This window comes from Saccostrea cucullata, unplaced genomic scaffold (genome assembly GCF_032062105.1).
Source record: "Saccostrea cucullata isolate Sc308-1 unplaced genomic scaffold, CSIRO_AGI_Scuc_v1 ctg2272, whole genome shotgun sequence".
Taxonomy (NCBI): domain Eukaryota; kingdom Metazoa; phylum Mollusca; class Bivalvia; order Ostreida; family Ostreidae; genus Saccostrea; species Saccostrea cuccullata.
This window is the reverse complement of record NW_026935830.1, coordinates 720-18,007: the sequence shown is the minus strand read 5'-3', so window position 1 is coordinate 18,007 and position 17,288 is coordinate 720. Positions and strand designations below refer to the sequence as shown.

Below are 17,288 nucleotides of genomic sequence, written 5' to 3'. Positions count from 1 at the left end.
GTGGTACACTGGAATGGATATGGACATATAAAGACTTTAAGTGATATTTATTGTAGATAATTTTTGTAAAATATGTTGTAGATATTGTTTTTTTTTAATCGATTTTATTTATAGATAAAAAATTGTAAATAGGAAAAAAATCTTGTTGTGTCTGACTGAACAGAGCACGACGGCTGTCGTGACAACTTGAGACCTAAAATAAAAATTCCTTTCATAAAACAGACAGGGAGTATTGGTATGGATTGCCAAATTCACAAAAATGAGCTAAACATAGTTTCACAGTTTGATAAACTAGGTTTATCGACTGTAAACTATAGTTTACAAACCGTAAACTATAGTTAACAATTCGTTACCTATAGTTTTCATCAAACAAGAGGCCCTTGGGCCACATTGCTCACCTGAGCACTAAGGGTAGGAAAAAGTAGAAAATGGCTTTTTATTGTAAATTTTAAATCCAAAAGTAGTCCCACGACCAATCATGCTTTTGCTATTTTTTAGAAAATGATTTTTAAAGAATTTTCCTATATATATATATCTTTGAAAACTTTGGTTGGCCATTTTGGCCCCGCCCTACCCCCAGGGGTCATGATTTGAACAAACTTCAATCTACACTACCTGAGCATGCTTCCATATAAATATGATGAATTATGGCTTTGTCATTCTTGAGAAGAAGATTTTTAAAGAATTTTCCTATAGATTTCTATGTAAAACTTTGGTCGGCCATTTTGGCCCCGCCCTACCCCCAGGGGTCATGATTTGAACAAATTTGAATCTACACTACCTGAACATGCTTCCAGATAAATATGATGAATTATGGCTTTGTCATTCTTGAGAAGAAGATTTTGAAAGAATTTTCCTATATATTTCTATGTAAAACTTTGGTCGGCCATTTTGGCCCTGCCCTACCCCCGGGGGTCATGATTTGAACAAACTTGAATCTACACTACCTGAACATGCTTCCATATAAATATGATGAATTATGGCTTTGTCATTCTTGAGAAGAAGATTTTTAAAGAATTTTCCTATATATTTCTATGTAAAACTTTGGTCGGCCATTTTGGCCCCGCCCTACCCCCGGGGGTCATGATTTGAACAAACTTGAATCTACACTACCTGAGGATGTTTCCCCATAAGTTTCATCTTTCCTGGCCCAGTGGTTCTTGAGAAGAAGATTTTTAAAATATGCCACCAAATTTTCATTAATTCCCAATTATCTCCCCTTGAATGAGGGCGTGGCCCTTCATTTGAACAAAATTGAATCCCCTTTACCTAAGGATACTCTGTGGCAAGTTTGGTTGAAATTGGCCCAGCGGTTCTTGAGAAGAACTCGAAAATGTGAAAAGTTTTCAGACAGACAGACAGACGGATGCCAGACAAAATGTGATCAGAAAAGCTCACTTGAGCTTTTAGCTCGGGTGAGCTAAAAACTATATATAACGGTTGTTAACTATAGTTTACGAATGCTAATCTAAGTTTATCTGTCTGTAATAAAGCATTAACAATAGATTTTGTTGATAAACATATATTCACGTTTGTAAACTATAATTTACAATCGTAAACTATAGTTAAGAGTTGTTAATCATAGTTTCACAAATCGAAACTATATTTATCAGTTAACAGTTAACTATAGTTAAGAGTTGTTAATCATAGTTTCACAAATCGAAACTATATTCATCAGTTAACAGTTAACTATAGTTAAGTCTTAGAGTTGTAAACTATAGTTTACAAATCGTGAAACTGTATTTATCAGATACTGTAGATCACTTAATTTTCGCGACACCTTATTTTCGCGAGATGGTCAATGGCTCTTTATTAGCGAGAAAAAATGTTCATGAATTGTGGTCATTGCTCTATGTAATCTTAAGGAATTCTATTAAATGCGAGAATGAAATGTTCGTGAGCTTACCATCTCGCGTATTTACGCAAAAATAAAGTTCTCGCGAATAAAAAGTGATTTACAGTAATCTATGTTTTGCAATCGCAAATGATTGTTTTCGGTGTTAAGTGTAGTTTATGGTTGGTTGTGATACATAGATTATCGCGTTAACTATGGTTTACAGATGTAAAATATAGATTAACGTTGTTAACTATAGTTTACAGTCCGTAAACTATAGTTTACAACTGATAAACCTAGTTTATCAATTGTGAACCTATGATTAGCTCATTTTTGTGAATTTGGCGTGCCATATATTGGGGAGTAGGGTGAAAAATTTTTCAATTACATATGTAAGTGTATAATAATTTTTCTAGCTGCCACAAATGATACTACATGCCTGTATATATTTGTATCTACTTGTTTTTATTAGTTGAAATATTTTATTTCTTTAGGCTATTGCTTATTTCTTCCTTAAATGGACTTAACTCCTCCCATAGTTTTATTCATTACATCTGATGCATATGCGCCCCTTTTCTGAAAAATGATGCTTAGACTGTAAGCTATAACAGAAACCTAAACAATGTCTCTGACAATAGCTACCATGGACAGTTTTAAACTGTGACCTATATGCTAAAAATAGTTTTTTCTGCAAACTTTAACCTTCGCTATAACTTTAGAACCGTAAAAGATAGAGACTTCATATTTGGTATGCATACACCACTGTTTAAGCTCTTTTAAATGACAACATGGTCAATGACCTTGTGACCTTGACTGTGACCTATATATGCTATATATAGCTTTTTTGTTGGCAAACTTTAACCTTTGCCATAACTTTTGAACAAAGAAAGATAGAGACTTAATATTTGTCTTGTAATCTCCACTAATTAAGCCCTTTCACATGACACCATGGTCAATGACCTTGTGACCTTGATTGTGTCCTATATGCTAAAAATAGCTTTTTAGACCCTTCACCATAACTATTGAACCATGAGAGAGAGAGAGACTTCATATTTGGTATGCATACTTGACTACTCAAGTTCTTTCAAATGACACCACCGTTCAAGGTAACTCAGTCGGTAGAGCGCTCGCTGCGTGATCGGGAGGTCATGAGTTCGTATCTCGGCCGCGACTGACCTAGTCGTTAAAATGGGTAGCAACTGTTCCATCGCCATGCGCTCGGCACTTTGAAGTGAAAGTTGCGGGTCCTTTGGATGAGACCTTAAAAACCGAGGCCCCGTGTCAGCGGCAGGTGTTGGCACGATAAAGATCCCTCACTGCTCAGTGGCCCTGAGTGCCGAGTAAAGGTCAAAATTTGAAGCCCTTCACCGGCAAACGGTGACATCTCCATATGAGTGAAAAATTCTCGAGAGGGACGTTAAACATAATACAATCAATCAATTAAATGACACCAAGATCAATGACCTTGTGACCTTGAATGTGACCTAAGGAAATGAAATAATCCAGGAATAAGAATTAAAAAATTAACTAACGTTTCTTTGAGGTTAAAAAAATTGAGTCATGGTTCTGAATTGTAGCAATCGATCAGGAGAGGGAAAACATTGTTTTTTTAAGATAGTCTGATATATCAATTATAATTCATTGATATTTAAATTAATTTATAATTGATTTTAATTGTATTATAGTTCTTTTTTATTTTTATTCTTTTACTAGTAGGAAGATGAAATAATGAATGATATTATAGAAATTACTCGCAATGATTATTGAATAATTACATATATTATAATTTCATATCTGAATTATTTCAGTTTCTCCCATTATGTGCACTTTTATAAATATCACTACTTTGTTTTTAACTTTTTCCCAATCAAAATGGCACAATATGTAACAAATGTTATATACATGAAATGTTCATGTAGATTATACGGCTAAATAGGTTTTTAAATCGACTTTTAGGTGTATATATACACCTAAAAGACAGCAGCCACAACAGGTTTGCCACGACCACCGGTTCATGAAGAAGTACCTTTAGAACATCAAAAGTGCTGTCCTCCATGCCTCCCATCTGATTAGATGGGAGAATAAGGATAAGTAGTACACTGCACATATGATGATAGATGGTTATGCATAATAATGCATGTGATAAAATTTCTGGCAAATGCCGCAATATGTCATGTCACGTTACATTATACATATATCACATGGCTTCGAGGGTGACATACCAGAATATTTGCCCCCAGGTGACCAGAAAGCCCTGGAGTGTTATGTCACCAGATGCCGAAGGCAGACGGTGACATAACACTCCAGGGCTTTCCGGTCACTGAGGGGCAAATATTCTGGTATAGTCGCCCGAGAATCCATGTGGTATATGTTATATGACATTTTTAAAATTAAAAAATCAAAATCATTTAAAATCGTTAAAATTTACATAAATAATCCAAAAACGCTTTCTTGACATTAGGAACAATGCTCCGTTGTTTACATTTGCTTAGCAACTGACGTCATAAAATCTCGAACTTGAGCTAAAATGCGTAACATAAAAACATGTGAACGTGATCGAGAGGGTGACATAACTGCTTCTGTCTGGGGTGACATAACTGTTTCCGGCGTGACATAACCGTTTCCGGTGTGATGCAGCATTTTCCAGGGTTTATAGTGAAACTTATTACATTTGTGATATAATAGGAAAACTTATTCAAAAATTTTATATATAAATATGACATTATTTTAATGCTTATATAATTTCAATGTAAACCTCAACATGTTTCTGCACATTATATTTCATAATTTGCTGTCTGTGTCAGTATTTGTCAAATTTTGGGAATCACCAATGGATTCCATCATATGTATGTGAAGGAATACATATGAATATGACATTATTTTAGTGATTATATAATTTCAATGTGAACCTCGACATGTTTCTGCACATTATGTTACCTGATTTCATAATTTGCTGTCAGTGTCAGTATTGGTCAAATTTTGGGAATCACCAATGGATTCCATAATCTTCCCAATATCCAATGAATGATCTGTTTATTTATCTATAAAAAGAATGGTTGCCTATCAATTGTCTTTTGTATGTGCTGGCTCCAGTTTGTTTTTCTTAATCTTCCCAATATCCAATGAAGGTTGGGAAGATCTGTTTATTTATTTATAAAAAGAATGGTTGCCTATCAATGTCTTTTGTGTGTGATGGCTCCAGTTTGTTTTTGTTAATCTTCCCAATATCCAATGAAGGTTGGGAAGATCTGTTTATTTAGTTATAAAAAGAGGGTTGCCTATAACTGCCTTATGTATGTGACGGCTCCAGTTTGTTTTTTATTTATCTTCCCAATATCTAATGAAGGTTGGGAAGATCTGTATATTTATTTATAAAAAATGGTTGCCTTTGAATGTCACAAATGATGAATCTTATTATGACCATGATGAACTAACCTGTTCAAGCTGACACTTAAAATATGATAATAGGTTGGCAACATGCATTGTGAGTTCAATTACAAATGATAAAGATGAAAAATGTAAGCATGTTTGCTCCTAGCTACCATGTGTTTATAGCTGAGTGGCAAAAAATTATTAATTCTATTATATTATCACCTATGGCAATTACAACTGCTTGGACTTATTGTAGAATAAAATGCCATCAAAAAAAGGAAAATAAATAATAGGAAAATTACAAATGTAATTTATGAAATGCTGTCTTTTTTTATTGAAATCTTCTCATTTTACTTAAAACAGTTTTCAGCATTCAGCATTCGATCCGTGTGCAACTAGCTCTGTCAGAACAGGATACGAAATGTGCTCTATAAACTCCAAACCGAAACGGTACAAAGTCGACTTCCATGATATGGGGAAAAAAAATAATGTGTATATTTTTCTATTATTTCATTTCACTTCATTTTTACTTCATATAAATCAATCATCATTAACTTTCATTTCATTTTCAAACATAAATTTTATTGGAATTGTGCATTAAACAAACTTAATGATGTTACACATGCATTTACTGCTGATGCAATAGTGGTGCATGTCGTAGATTTTATTGTTTCCTGTTGAATGCATTTTTACTACAATTTTTAAGTTATGTTGAACTTAATGTGTACATTGTTCATTGTTATTCAGTTACTTATTTTTCTTACAAAATGTTAAAGTTTTGTTAGATTTCGACTTAACTAAACGGTTTTACATTTACGTAGAATCGAGAAGATTTATCAATGACATAACCCAAGCTGATCTGAACATTATGAAACAATTAATGTCTCAGAGACGCCTACGGGCTTGGGATTCCTCGAAAAACACATTTCTACAAAGCAGTATGTAGTCAAAACATGGGTGTGAAAGGTGTGAATTTCTGACGATGTTGAGATACATGGAGTCGACCATGCATGACGAGCGACCAGCTGAAAAACAATTAGGTTAAGTAGAGCAGAAAATTGCCCCGATGTCGACATATACCAGGTAAAGAAGTAAAGCCACGAAGGTGCAAATACAGCCCTTTAATTTGGTGAATAATGAACTTGCATAAGACACTTCGAGTAGGACTTTGTTTTTATCAGGGAATGCCAAGGTTTATTATGCATAATGAGTTTGGTCTATTCATGACGTCATAACAACGTAGTACATGTCGATTCACGTGCAAAATGATGAAAATGGCTAATTTCTACTACATTTGTCACATTTTCTTCCATTTTTCAGTGTGGCCACACTCACCGAACAAAAAAAATTTTTTTTCATCTAACGCATCATAAAAAATAGAACAACTTTAAACAAAAAACATTTTGTTCGAAGGGTGTGGCCACATTGAAATTTAAACTTTTTGTTGTTGGCCACTATAAACTGATGATATCCCAGACAAATATATAGATTTAATTCATATAGATTTTAAAAAAATATTACTGATCTTTTTGAATATGTTATGCATAGTTCTAAATATATGTCGATTTTTCATTATAAAGAATCAGAAGTAATGTATTAAGTTGGATACGGCCTGTATATTTTACCCAGTATACCAAATCTTATTGTAAGATTACTCTATAGCGACATAATATTATTCATGAGTGTATATCATGCTTTTTGCAATAAGTCGGCGAAAGAAATAGACTGTCAATAATTATAATAAAAAAAATGTAAACACATCTCCCCCCCCCCCCATTATTAATTTGGATTTTACATCGCTGCTTTTGAGAAAATTCAATCACCATGGTCACCGGTGTAATCAAAGGGAGATCACTACGCCTAAAAATAATGGAGAAGGATGACAACTTACTGTCAATGCGATAATTTTTTGCCAATTGCAGCAGAAGTTTACAGGATATTGTCGTGTAAGTAGTTTAATATATATATAATTTTCAATGTATCTTTAGATGAAAACTCATTCATGAATATGTTTAATTCTCATTATTCTGGCTTACGATAAATAACTTGTAGGTCTAACCTGTATTATTTGTTATACCATATAATTTATGTCGAATTGAGCTTCAGGTTTTTAGAACTCGGCTTAATATAATCATTTTCACAAATTCACATACATGTAAAACGAGACAAGTAGGCATTTATTTAGAAATATATTGTACTGCTGTTTACGTTTGTTTACATTCTTACAACACAATGCGTAACTTTTGTGCTAAGTGCAAGATGAGAGCGGACAGCGGCATTATGATACCATGTATTAATTATCTTTTTTTTATTTGGAAAGTAACGCTTTTGTCTCATTTATTTTTGCATTCAAATATTCTTGAGGTAACACAGTCAAAATATATTCAAGATAAAAAAAACACACAGACGACATATTAAAAAAAAAAATATCTGGAAATATTCATACAGTCAAGTTTTTAACGCCTACTTTCATAGAGTCTCCGTGGCCTATATGGGAACGGGTAGGATCGAGTACGTATATAGGCACATGAATTTTTTTAGGGAAGAAATCGATTCAAATGTTAATACAACGTATTTCAGAATTTAATTGTATAATTTTATTATTATTCTCCATATCAGTCGCTAAATAAAAAAAAATCTGTCTCATTCAATTGAAAATCTGCATACGCTGGCTTTCTCATTAAATGGGATTCGAGTACACTTGTAGGTACCAAAAAAAAAAGAAAACAACACAAAACTACGATGTATTAAATATTATTTGTTGCCTTCGTCATGATTACAACTTTATCGGTATGTTTAAAGCTGTGTTATATGTCTAAGAAAAACGTAACACAAAATATAGCCAAAGTTTACCTCAGATATTGTTGTTGTCTTTCTTGACTTCATCCCAAACAAAATGACGGGCAAAACAGGGATACCATGGGAGGGGGAGGGGGGGGCAAAACTTGAAGAAGCAGCAAGAATTTCAAAATCCAAATGAGATTCATTCAGTGACAAATTATGAAACATACCCATTCATAAAACAGCGAGGTGAAAGTTTGCTTGACGTCATTATTACTAATAATGATATAATTATAGAATTTGAAGAACATACATGCCAACTTTTGAAAATTCCCATGGGGGATTTAGCGCTTGATGACAATTTTCAAAGCTTTAAATTCGCGACATTTTCTCGTGAAATTAAATGATCTTTTTTTTAAATTTATAATATTTGATATCACTGATTAATACAACTTAAGGATTAATTTAACACAAAAAATTGATTTTAAAAAAAAGTTAAAAAAATGTTTTTTTTCCAAAATTGAAATATTTTTGCTAAAATAAGTACCTCTCTCATTAAAAACATGTTTTTTTTCTACCAGGACACATAATTTAGTGAGAAATTGAAAATTGTACAACTTTTATATCATTTTTTTCAAAGGCTAAAAAATATATGAGGTTTTGATACTGTAAAGTCCTGTTTCTGGAAACATTTTTGAGATTTTTTATTTATATATTTCTGCAATTAATTAGAAATTCTAATAAGGTATTAAATTTACTGAAATTTATACCACCTATCCAAAGGAGAATTTTTTTTTTTACAGTCATGAAATTTGTCAGGCTTGATGGTGCCATGTGGGTATTTCCATAAGTCATGCACATACCTATAAAATATTACTTTTGGGAGAAGGAAGGAAAAAGTTCTAATTAACATACACTGGATTGTTTCATCTTGATTTCATAATATTTTAACTGGCAAACTTTACAATATTTTTCATTATAGGTAGATAAAATCAGCAGCTATGCTTTGTAGTTTTCTACTTTCGTTTTCAAAAAACGATCTCTTTAGATTCCGATTTTATAGTTTTATTAGTATTTCATTGTCTTTAATTTTTGTTTTTAATAAAATGACTAACAATTAACACGTTAATCTATGTGTTTCACCTTGCATACCCCTAAAAACTGACAAGATAATCCCCTGATTGCCCCAAGCTATAAGCTACTTGTACCTGGACAACTGCGTGCGTTCAAGCGTGAAGTGATTTCCTGTGGCTAATTAACATTGTTAAATAAACAATGAAACTTATCTGAGTGCATTGAATAAACAAGTTTGACATTGTTATCCCGATTGTCAAAATTCAGCGGTAGGGAATCTTTTAAAATCGGAAATTTTGGTGATTTTTTTCAAATCGGGAAATTAGGGCAATTTTTCTTTCACGATCGGGAAGGCGGGATGAAAGGGTAAAATCGGGAGGATCCCGCCTAAATCGGGAAAGTTGGCATGTATGGAAGAAGGGCGGATCAAGGTTGAAGGAAATAGAAGAGACACCCCCCCCCCCCCAAAAAAAAAAAAAACCAAACCAAACCAAACCACACACTAACAAACAAACACCTTAAAACATATCAATATAGTTAAAGGATTACACTGTTAAGTAAATCCTGTCTTAAGTTTTTGTATTTTCGTTAAACAATTTCGGATATACAATCATCTAATCAATCTCCTATTAAACATTAAACCACCATTATATGGTGTGTTTTTTACAACTTGATATCAATTTACTTTGTTTTAAATAATTCTTCGTCATGCGTACTATCTGCAACCTAACTGCAATTAAAGAAATATATATTATATTAAATTCACCCCCCCCAAAAAAATTTCCGACTTGGATTTTCCTCACAGATATTTTGTTAAAATAAAAGTTTATCTAGGGTCATTTGTTCTGACAAAAAAAATATCGTTACTGTCTTTGAACATTCAACATTATAAACTATTCACATATTCCCACGAACATCGCACCACTCACATTGGAAGTCTTTTTCTCAATGGAATGTCTATAATGTTCTTTGTATCTGCTCAATTTCAACATTCATGGAATTATATAGCACCTTAATAATAATAATTTTAAAAAACCTACACATACCAAGGGGTATTATGAAACAGAAAAAAATTGATTAATTTTCATAAGCTTTCATCTTTCTCTCTAGAATGCCTGGAAAAGGTCCAAAGAATTTTCCTTGTCTACTGTGTAGAAAGAAGACAAAACAGCATGAGAGAAGAAAAATTACCAAGCCTGAGCGTAGATATCTTGAAAAAAACTTTTTTGTAACTGTCAACAACGAGGACACATTGTGTAATAAATGTAGACATAAATACTATGCATGTACTCATGGTAAGGAAGAGCAAGCAAATCAAAAGCAACAAAACAATACTCCTGACAACAAAGATGATTCTGATTACTTTCCTACTCCAAAGCGCCCCAAGTCTAGAGCCATAGCCAGTCCACCATCAGTTACTTTGGCCATACCATCAACGTTTAAGAGCCATTCGTCCTGCTTCCTGTGCAAACGCCGAGGGCCAAAACTTGTTGTCGTTTCATCAAAAGCTCGATATGATGTCTTCATGAAGCATGAAATCATTATTCCAGCTGGAAGTCGATGCTGTCCAAACCACTTATATGAGGACAATTTTGTTTCCGATTTGACCATTGTCGACACCAAAGAGAACACCTCTGTTAATAGGACAACTATTCTGGATTTACTCAAACGCCTGAGGAGTGCAGCATTGCAGAGTAAAACGTCGCGGATTAATTTCGATTGCTCTTCCACACTTACAGAAAGTGATTACTTAAACTTAACAGGGGTATGTAAAAACACATTCGATGACCTTCATTCCTACATTGAAGAAAAGGTCAGAAACACACCTGCAAGAAGTTCAAGAACATCTCTAGGAATTTTCTTGTTCAAATTGAAATCAGGAATTTCCAACAAAGTGTTATCCACTATTTTTAACCTTTCAAAGTCCAGTTTACGGAGAGGTATTTCGTCAGTCCGTCAAGCATTGTTAACTTCATTCGTTCCACAGAACTTGGATCTTCAGCATATATCTCGAGATGACGTCATCAGGTGCCACACTAGGCCACTTGCCCAGACTCTCTTTGGAACACTTGGCGAATCTGAGATGATCCTGGTTCTGGATGGAACATATATTTTCATACAGAAAAGCAAAAACTTTCACTTTCAAAGACGATCGTATAGTATTCATAAAGGGCGGCCATTAGTTAAAGCTATGGTAGTAGTTACAACCAAGGGATACTACGTAACTGTTGTTGGGCCATACTTGTCAGACAGTAAAAACAGCGATGCTGCTATTTTAACGCACATGCTAAAAAATAATGTACAGGATATCAAGAACTGGGTACACGAAAACGATATATTCGTCGTAGACAGGGGCTTTAGGGACGCCGTGGGAATTTTGGATGAGATGGGCATCAAAGCTGAAATTCCGTGCTTTGCTAAAAAGGGTAGCAAGCAACTGTCCACAGAAGAAGCAAACTCAAGTCGACTTGTGACCAAGGTGTGTGATGATTAGAATTATATAACAATCATAGATAATCTCATATTCCATGTGCATTCTGATTTCTAAGTTGTTTGATTCATGTCATTTAACGTACTTTAAAACAGGCTTTCTGTAATATTTCTAGGTGAGGTGGGTGGTGGAATCAGCAAACGCCCGAATTAAAAGATGGAGATATCTTGACCATGTTTTACCTACAAATCAGGTGCCGTTTGTGGGAGACTACATTAGAATAATATGTGCAATTTCTAATAAATATTTCCCTCCATTATCTACAGGTACATGTACTTTAAAATTGTTAGCCTATCCCAGTTAATTTGCTATCATATTTCAGTGACGGGTTTATGAAATTTCTAGTTTTAAAGATTACATGTACATATATTAATTGAAGGATTCATAAATGGTTTTATTTATTCTGTTATAGCTCAAGAGGACGACATGGCGGTTGCTGCGAAGATGAAGTATCTTCAGCATTGGGGTGAATTTACTGAAGGAAAGGGTAGAAAACGAGAAGCTTGACAAAAGGACTGTTATTTGGAGAGAAGTGCAATTACTGGATTTAGGCTTTCCCAGGCTATCAGAAGAACGATTAAGAGAGTTAACCTGTGGAATTTACCAGCTGAATCTTGCCTCCAGTTACATTCAAGAACATTTGGATGGTAATAGCGATGTCTATGTTCACCAAGAAGACCCTCATCTCATTAGGGTGAAAATTCAGAGCAGACACACCTCGGCAAAGAAACATCTCCTATGGATATCATACAATGAAACAGAAGTCACGGCCTGGTATTGTAAATGCAAGACAGGGGCGAGGGTTGTTGGGGTTTGTGCCCACATCGCCGCCATAATCTGGTTTCTGGGGTATGGGAGATACAGCCATGGTGACGTGGGTGTAAGGAATTGGGCAGAATATGTTGAGGATGCTGCTAACATTCCACAGGAAATAGATGATTCATCGGACAGTGATAGTAGTGTTGTTGAGGAATGAGTTTCAGAGTTGATTGTCATGTTCATATTTAAGGTGTTATCGCTTTAAAATGGAATTCCTCTCATTCTTGGAAAGTGAATAAAGCATGAACCATATTCTTTAGAAACTGTCAAAAGAGAAATTGCTCATTAAATATATGATCATCCTGATTTCTGATACTATATTCATGTTTAAGAATTAAATTTTCATTTTAGATAACTTTTCTATACATGTAATAGCAACCGTCTGTGACAAAAAAGGTTAGTGTGCATAAGCGCGGTGTATCCAGTATGACAATTTATCGGCACTGACAAATGTTTCAAAAGGTTGACTTCAGTTATATATACAGTTATGAAAAGCATATGTTCTCTGCTATTTGTGGTGAAAATTTCATTGAAATCTTGGCTGGTGCCGTATTTGGACCTTCGTGGCTCTTGTTCTTTGCTATTGGGACTGTGAATATACGTCGGGATAAGTGGGGTAGTCAACATTACCGATGTCGATGTATCACAGTTTTTGCAAATCATTCATATAGTAAATAATGCCAGGACCGCAGACGGACGTCGATATATCCCAGGTTGTCAACATATCCGATGTCGAGATACCGAAGTTTACCCTGTACTTTTATTAGTGGAAAAGTTGTGGATATAAATAAAATTTTATGTGTCATCAAATGTTTTATATACAATCTTTTTTACATTGTTTTTGACATATTTAGATTAAAATTGCAGTTAGTTGTTATAGTTTTTTATGTATTAAGAACAGGGTCAAATCGATCGGGATCGAACTCATGTTTGGATCGAGTTCGGCTTGATCGGAATCGAGTGCTCAATTAATTTAATTTTGCGAAAACACAAGGTTGTAATGATAGAAACTGGTAGGCTAAAGAAAATACCCTGAGAACAAAGATTATGTTCTTCATGTAATACTATTGATGATGAATCTCATTTCTTTCTACAGTGTAGCTTGAACATACAAGCAAGGTTTAATATACTTATAAAAGCTATGTTAGATAATTGTTCCTCATTCTACCTCAAATCACCTACACAGAAACTTGAATATATACCAAGTCCAAAACTTGAAGTTATACCAGCTATTTCCACTTTTAAAAAACAATCACTAGAATTGAGAAATAGAAGGTTCACATTGGTGTAACATTTAGGGTATAAATTTTTTTTTATAGATATTGTAAATATAATTCATTGTTCTCTTTTGTTTTGTTGCTTGACCCATATGGGTGTACATGTAATATGCAATAAAGATTATCATATTGTGGCCCCATCCTACCCCGGGGGTTATGATTTGAACAACGTAGGTTCTACACTATCCAATGATGATTCAACATAAATTTCAGCTTTTCTGGCCCAGTGCTTCTTGAGAAGATTTTTAAAGTTTTCTTCCTATAAAGTTCAATTTAAAACCTTGGATTCACTATTGTGGCCCTGTCCTATGCCGGGGGGTAATGATTTGAACTAACTTGATTTTACACTACCCTTGGATACTTCGACATAAGTTTCAGCTTTTCTGGCCCAGTGCTTCTTGAGAAGATTTTTAAAGTTTTCTTCCTATAAAGTTCAATTTAAAACCTTGGATTCACTATTATGGCCCTGTCCTATGCCGGGGGTAATGATTTGAACTAACTTGATTTTACACTACCATTGGATACTTCGACATAAGTTTCAGCTTTTCTGGCCCAGTGGTTCTTGAAAAGATTTTTAAAGTTTTTTGCCTTTATACTTCAATGTAAAACTTGGATTCCCCATAATTGCCTTGCCCTACCCTGGGGTCATGATCTGAACAATTTAGATTCTACCCTACCCCACATATTCCACATTAGTTTCAACTTATCTGGTCCAGTGGTTCTTGAAAGGAAGATTTTTGAAGTTTTTTGCCTTTATACTTCCATGTAAAACTTGGATTCCATATTGTGGCCCTGCCCTACCCCTGGAGGTTATGATTTTAACAACACTACCCAAGTATGCTTCCACATAAGTTTCAGATTTTCTTGCCAAGTGGTTCTACAGAAGAAAAGTTTTGAATGACCCCACCCTATTATTGTATTTTCTCGATTATCTTCCCTTAAAAGGGGAATTGGCCCTTTATTTTAAAAATTTAAATTCCCCTTCAAATAAGGATGCTTTGTACCAAGTTCGGTTAAAATTGGCCCAGAAGTTCTTGAGATGTTGAAAATGTAAAAAGTTTACAGACAGACGAATGGACTATGGACAGCAGGTGACCAGAAAAGCTCACTTGAGAATTCAGCTCAGGTGAGCTAAAAACTATAAATCTGAACTTTCTTTGGAAAAAGTGGGCATAAGAAAGTTTATGAAAGTTAGTTTTTCTATATTTAATGAAATGATAACTCTTACATTGGCACAGGAAGGGTGTTCCTCAGCATCATTTTCACTTCGAAAGCCACAGCATTGTGAGCTAATTTGTAACTTGATGCGAGACTGGTTGCTGGAATAGCGCCAGCCTGTCAAAGCCAGCTGTTCTCGCTGTTCCTGATTGACAGCCAGGCAGGCACAGGCAAGAGAAAATTGGATCAAGAAAACAAGGAACAGAATTATCATGTACTTCAAATGCATAGGAAATTCAATAACTCTGACAGAAAACTAAAAACTTACTACAAGGAATGGAAATCAAATGCAGAAATTTAAAATTATCAACTGCAACCAATTGTGAAATAATAACTAGTTAATCAAATTAAAGTGCATATTAACACTGCATAGATCAAGGACCCTCTGTTTGCTGCTGAAAATGTATATTGAACATAATATAACAGCATGAAGGAGTATGCTTTAAAACTATCTAGATTATGACCAGCATGCAAAGTGTGCCTTTTTTCACTCAGGAAAAATTCATCAAAGACAATTTATTTTAATAAGTACTTCAGACCTGTTTGCCCGTATTGTCATCTCTCAGTTTGTTTTATTAGATTTGTCACTGAGATTTTGGCATTTGTCAGTAAGATTTTTCTTTCAATCAATTTCACATTTCATTAGAGAAAAAGCTACATTTCTGATTACCATTTCTGTCATTTTTTAAAACACCTTTTTTGGCAACATGACATCACTTTACTGTTTGAAATCTTTATCTTTTTTAGCAATTAAAAAGCATCAAACTGATACATATCATAATGAAAACTTACTGTTAGCCTAAAATCCCATCAAACAAAAAAGTAAGACGTATTTTGGACTCAAAATCTGTACAAAATATAAAGAAATTGGAAGAGTCAACAGGTCTGGTACTTTAATACAAGAGGCTCATGGGCCTTTTAGGTCACCTGAGCATCATGCAACAACTTTCAAATGATTGATTCTGGTTCATGTTTTAAGCTAGATTCTATGGCATTCACAATTTTGAAAGAGGCATCATTGCTAATCATAACTATGCACTTAGCAATTGCTTAGTTTGGTTACTTAATACCCACAGACAGGGTAGGGGAACAAAAAATGCATTTCAACTAATCAGTAATATTCAGCAATAATCAGAAGGGCCCCTACCACACATGAACACCTGACTCTAGGTCTGTACATTGCATAATTTTTGTAAAGGCATACTTGCTTATCAAAAATGTTTGATTAATACCAAAGAGTGGATTTCAAACAAATCATTTTCAGTATATAAGTAGAACCCCCCACACCCATGGTATCCCTGACCCAGGGGCCTTGAAATTCACATTTCTGGAAGAAGAGCCTTTGCACATCATAACTATATAGATAGTTCATCTGCTTATTACCCAGGAGCAGAGAAAAAGATTTTCAAAGATATAATGTATTTTACTACATATAGAGTCCTGCCCTAACACCAGAACCCCTGACCCTGGGGCCATAAAATTCACAATTTTGGAAGTGGCACTCTTGCTCATCATAACTATGTACTTAGTTAAATTATTTAATATCCAGGAGGAGAGAAGAAGATTTTCAAAGAAATGATGCATTTATACTATATTATCAATATAGCCCCGCCTTAGCACTAGAGCCCCTGACCCTTGGGCCATGAATTTCACAATTTTGTAGAGGACTCAATGCTCATTGCATTCATGCAAACAGTTTGACTGCTTGATGTCCAGAAGTAAAGGAGATTTTTAAAGATTTCATTTATTTTAGTGGTTTTGGCCCCACCCCTCATGCCCCAGGGGGGCAGGGATCATGAAATTCACAATTTTTGTTCCCCTTCACCCATAGATACTGTATAACAAATTTGGTTGAAATTGGTTCAGTGGTTCCCGAGAAGAAACTGAAAATATTCAAATGTTAACACACAACACACATGACGACGGCAAAAACGGTTAGCATTAGGTCACCTGAGTGACTCAGTTGACCTAATAAAGAAATATTATGTTTGCTAGTACACAGCAAAACTCGCTAAGTATGAACACGGATATTGCGATTTCATGATTATAGCGAAGTTATCTTGGATCCCCCAGCTATATAAATTTAGCCAATTCCTTATACAGATATAACTAGAAATATGTCCATAGGACATGAATGCCCAGCTGAGGATATATTAGTTTGGTTCAGGTAGGGCTTATAGTTACTAGGGATCCGAATAAAAATGTAGGTCAGATCCAGCATCCGAAGCAAGTCTGGTAGTGTCCATCCCTAGATGCATCAGCCATGCAAGTTTGGTTCAGGAAGGGCTTATAGTTACTTGGGAATGAAAATATAATTCAGATCCAGCATCCGAAGCAAGTTTGGTAGTGTCCATCCCTAGATGCATCATCCATGCAAGTTTGGTCCAAGTTGGGCTTATAGTTTCTTAGGAATGGACCTGCT

At 34.6% G+C, this 17,288-nt stretch overlaps 2 protein-coding genes across 2 annotated transcripts in view; one reads left to right on the top strand and one right to left on the bottom strand.

The window, feature by feature from the left end:
* Positions 1-15,287, bottom strand: part of LOC134243855 (tetraspanin-13-like) — a 67,284-nt gene extending 51,997 nt beyond the window's left edge. The window contains exon 1 of the mRNA XM_062726083.1: positions 14,877-15,287. Within this exon, the coding sequence (XP_062582067.1) occupies positions 14,877-15,095 (219 nt within the window). The 5' untranslated portion in view covers positions 15,096-15,287. The remainder of the gene's footprint in view (positions 1-14,876) is intronic.
* On the top strand, positions 10,045-13,228 carry LOC134243854 (uncharacterized). The gene is made up of 3 exons (XM_062726081.1): positions 10,045-11,540; positions 11,668-11,818; positions 11,965-13,228. Exons 1-3 carry the CDS (start codon positions 10,173-10,175, stop codon positions 12,057-12,059), a joined length of 1,614 nt encoding a protein of 537 aa, XP_062582065.1. The 5' UTR covers positions 10,045-10,172; the 3' UTR covers positions 12,060-13,228.
* Positions 15,288-17,288: the final 2,001 nt, after the last annotated feature.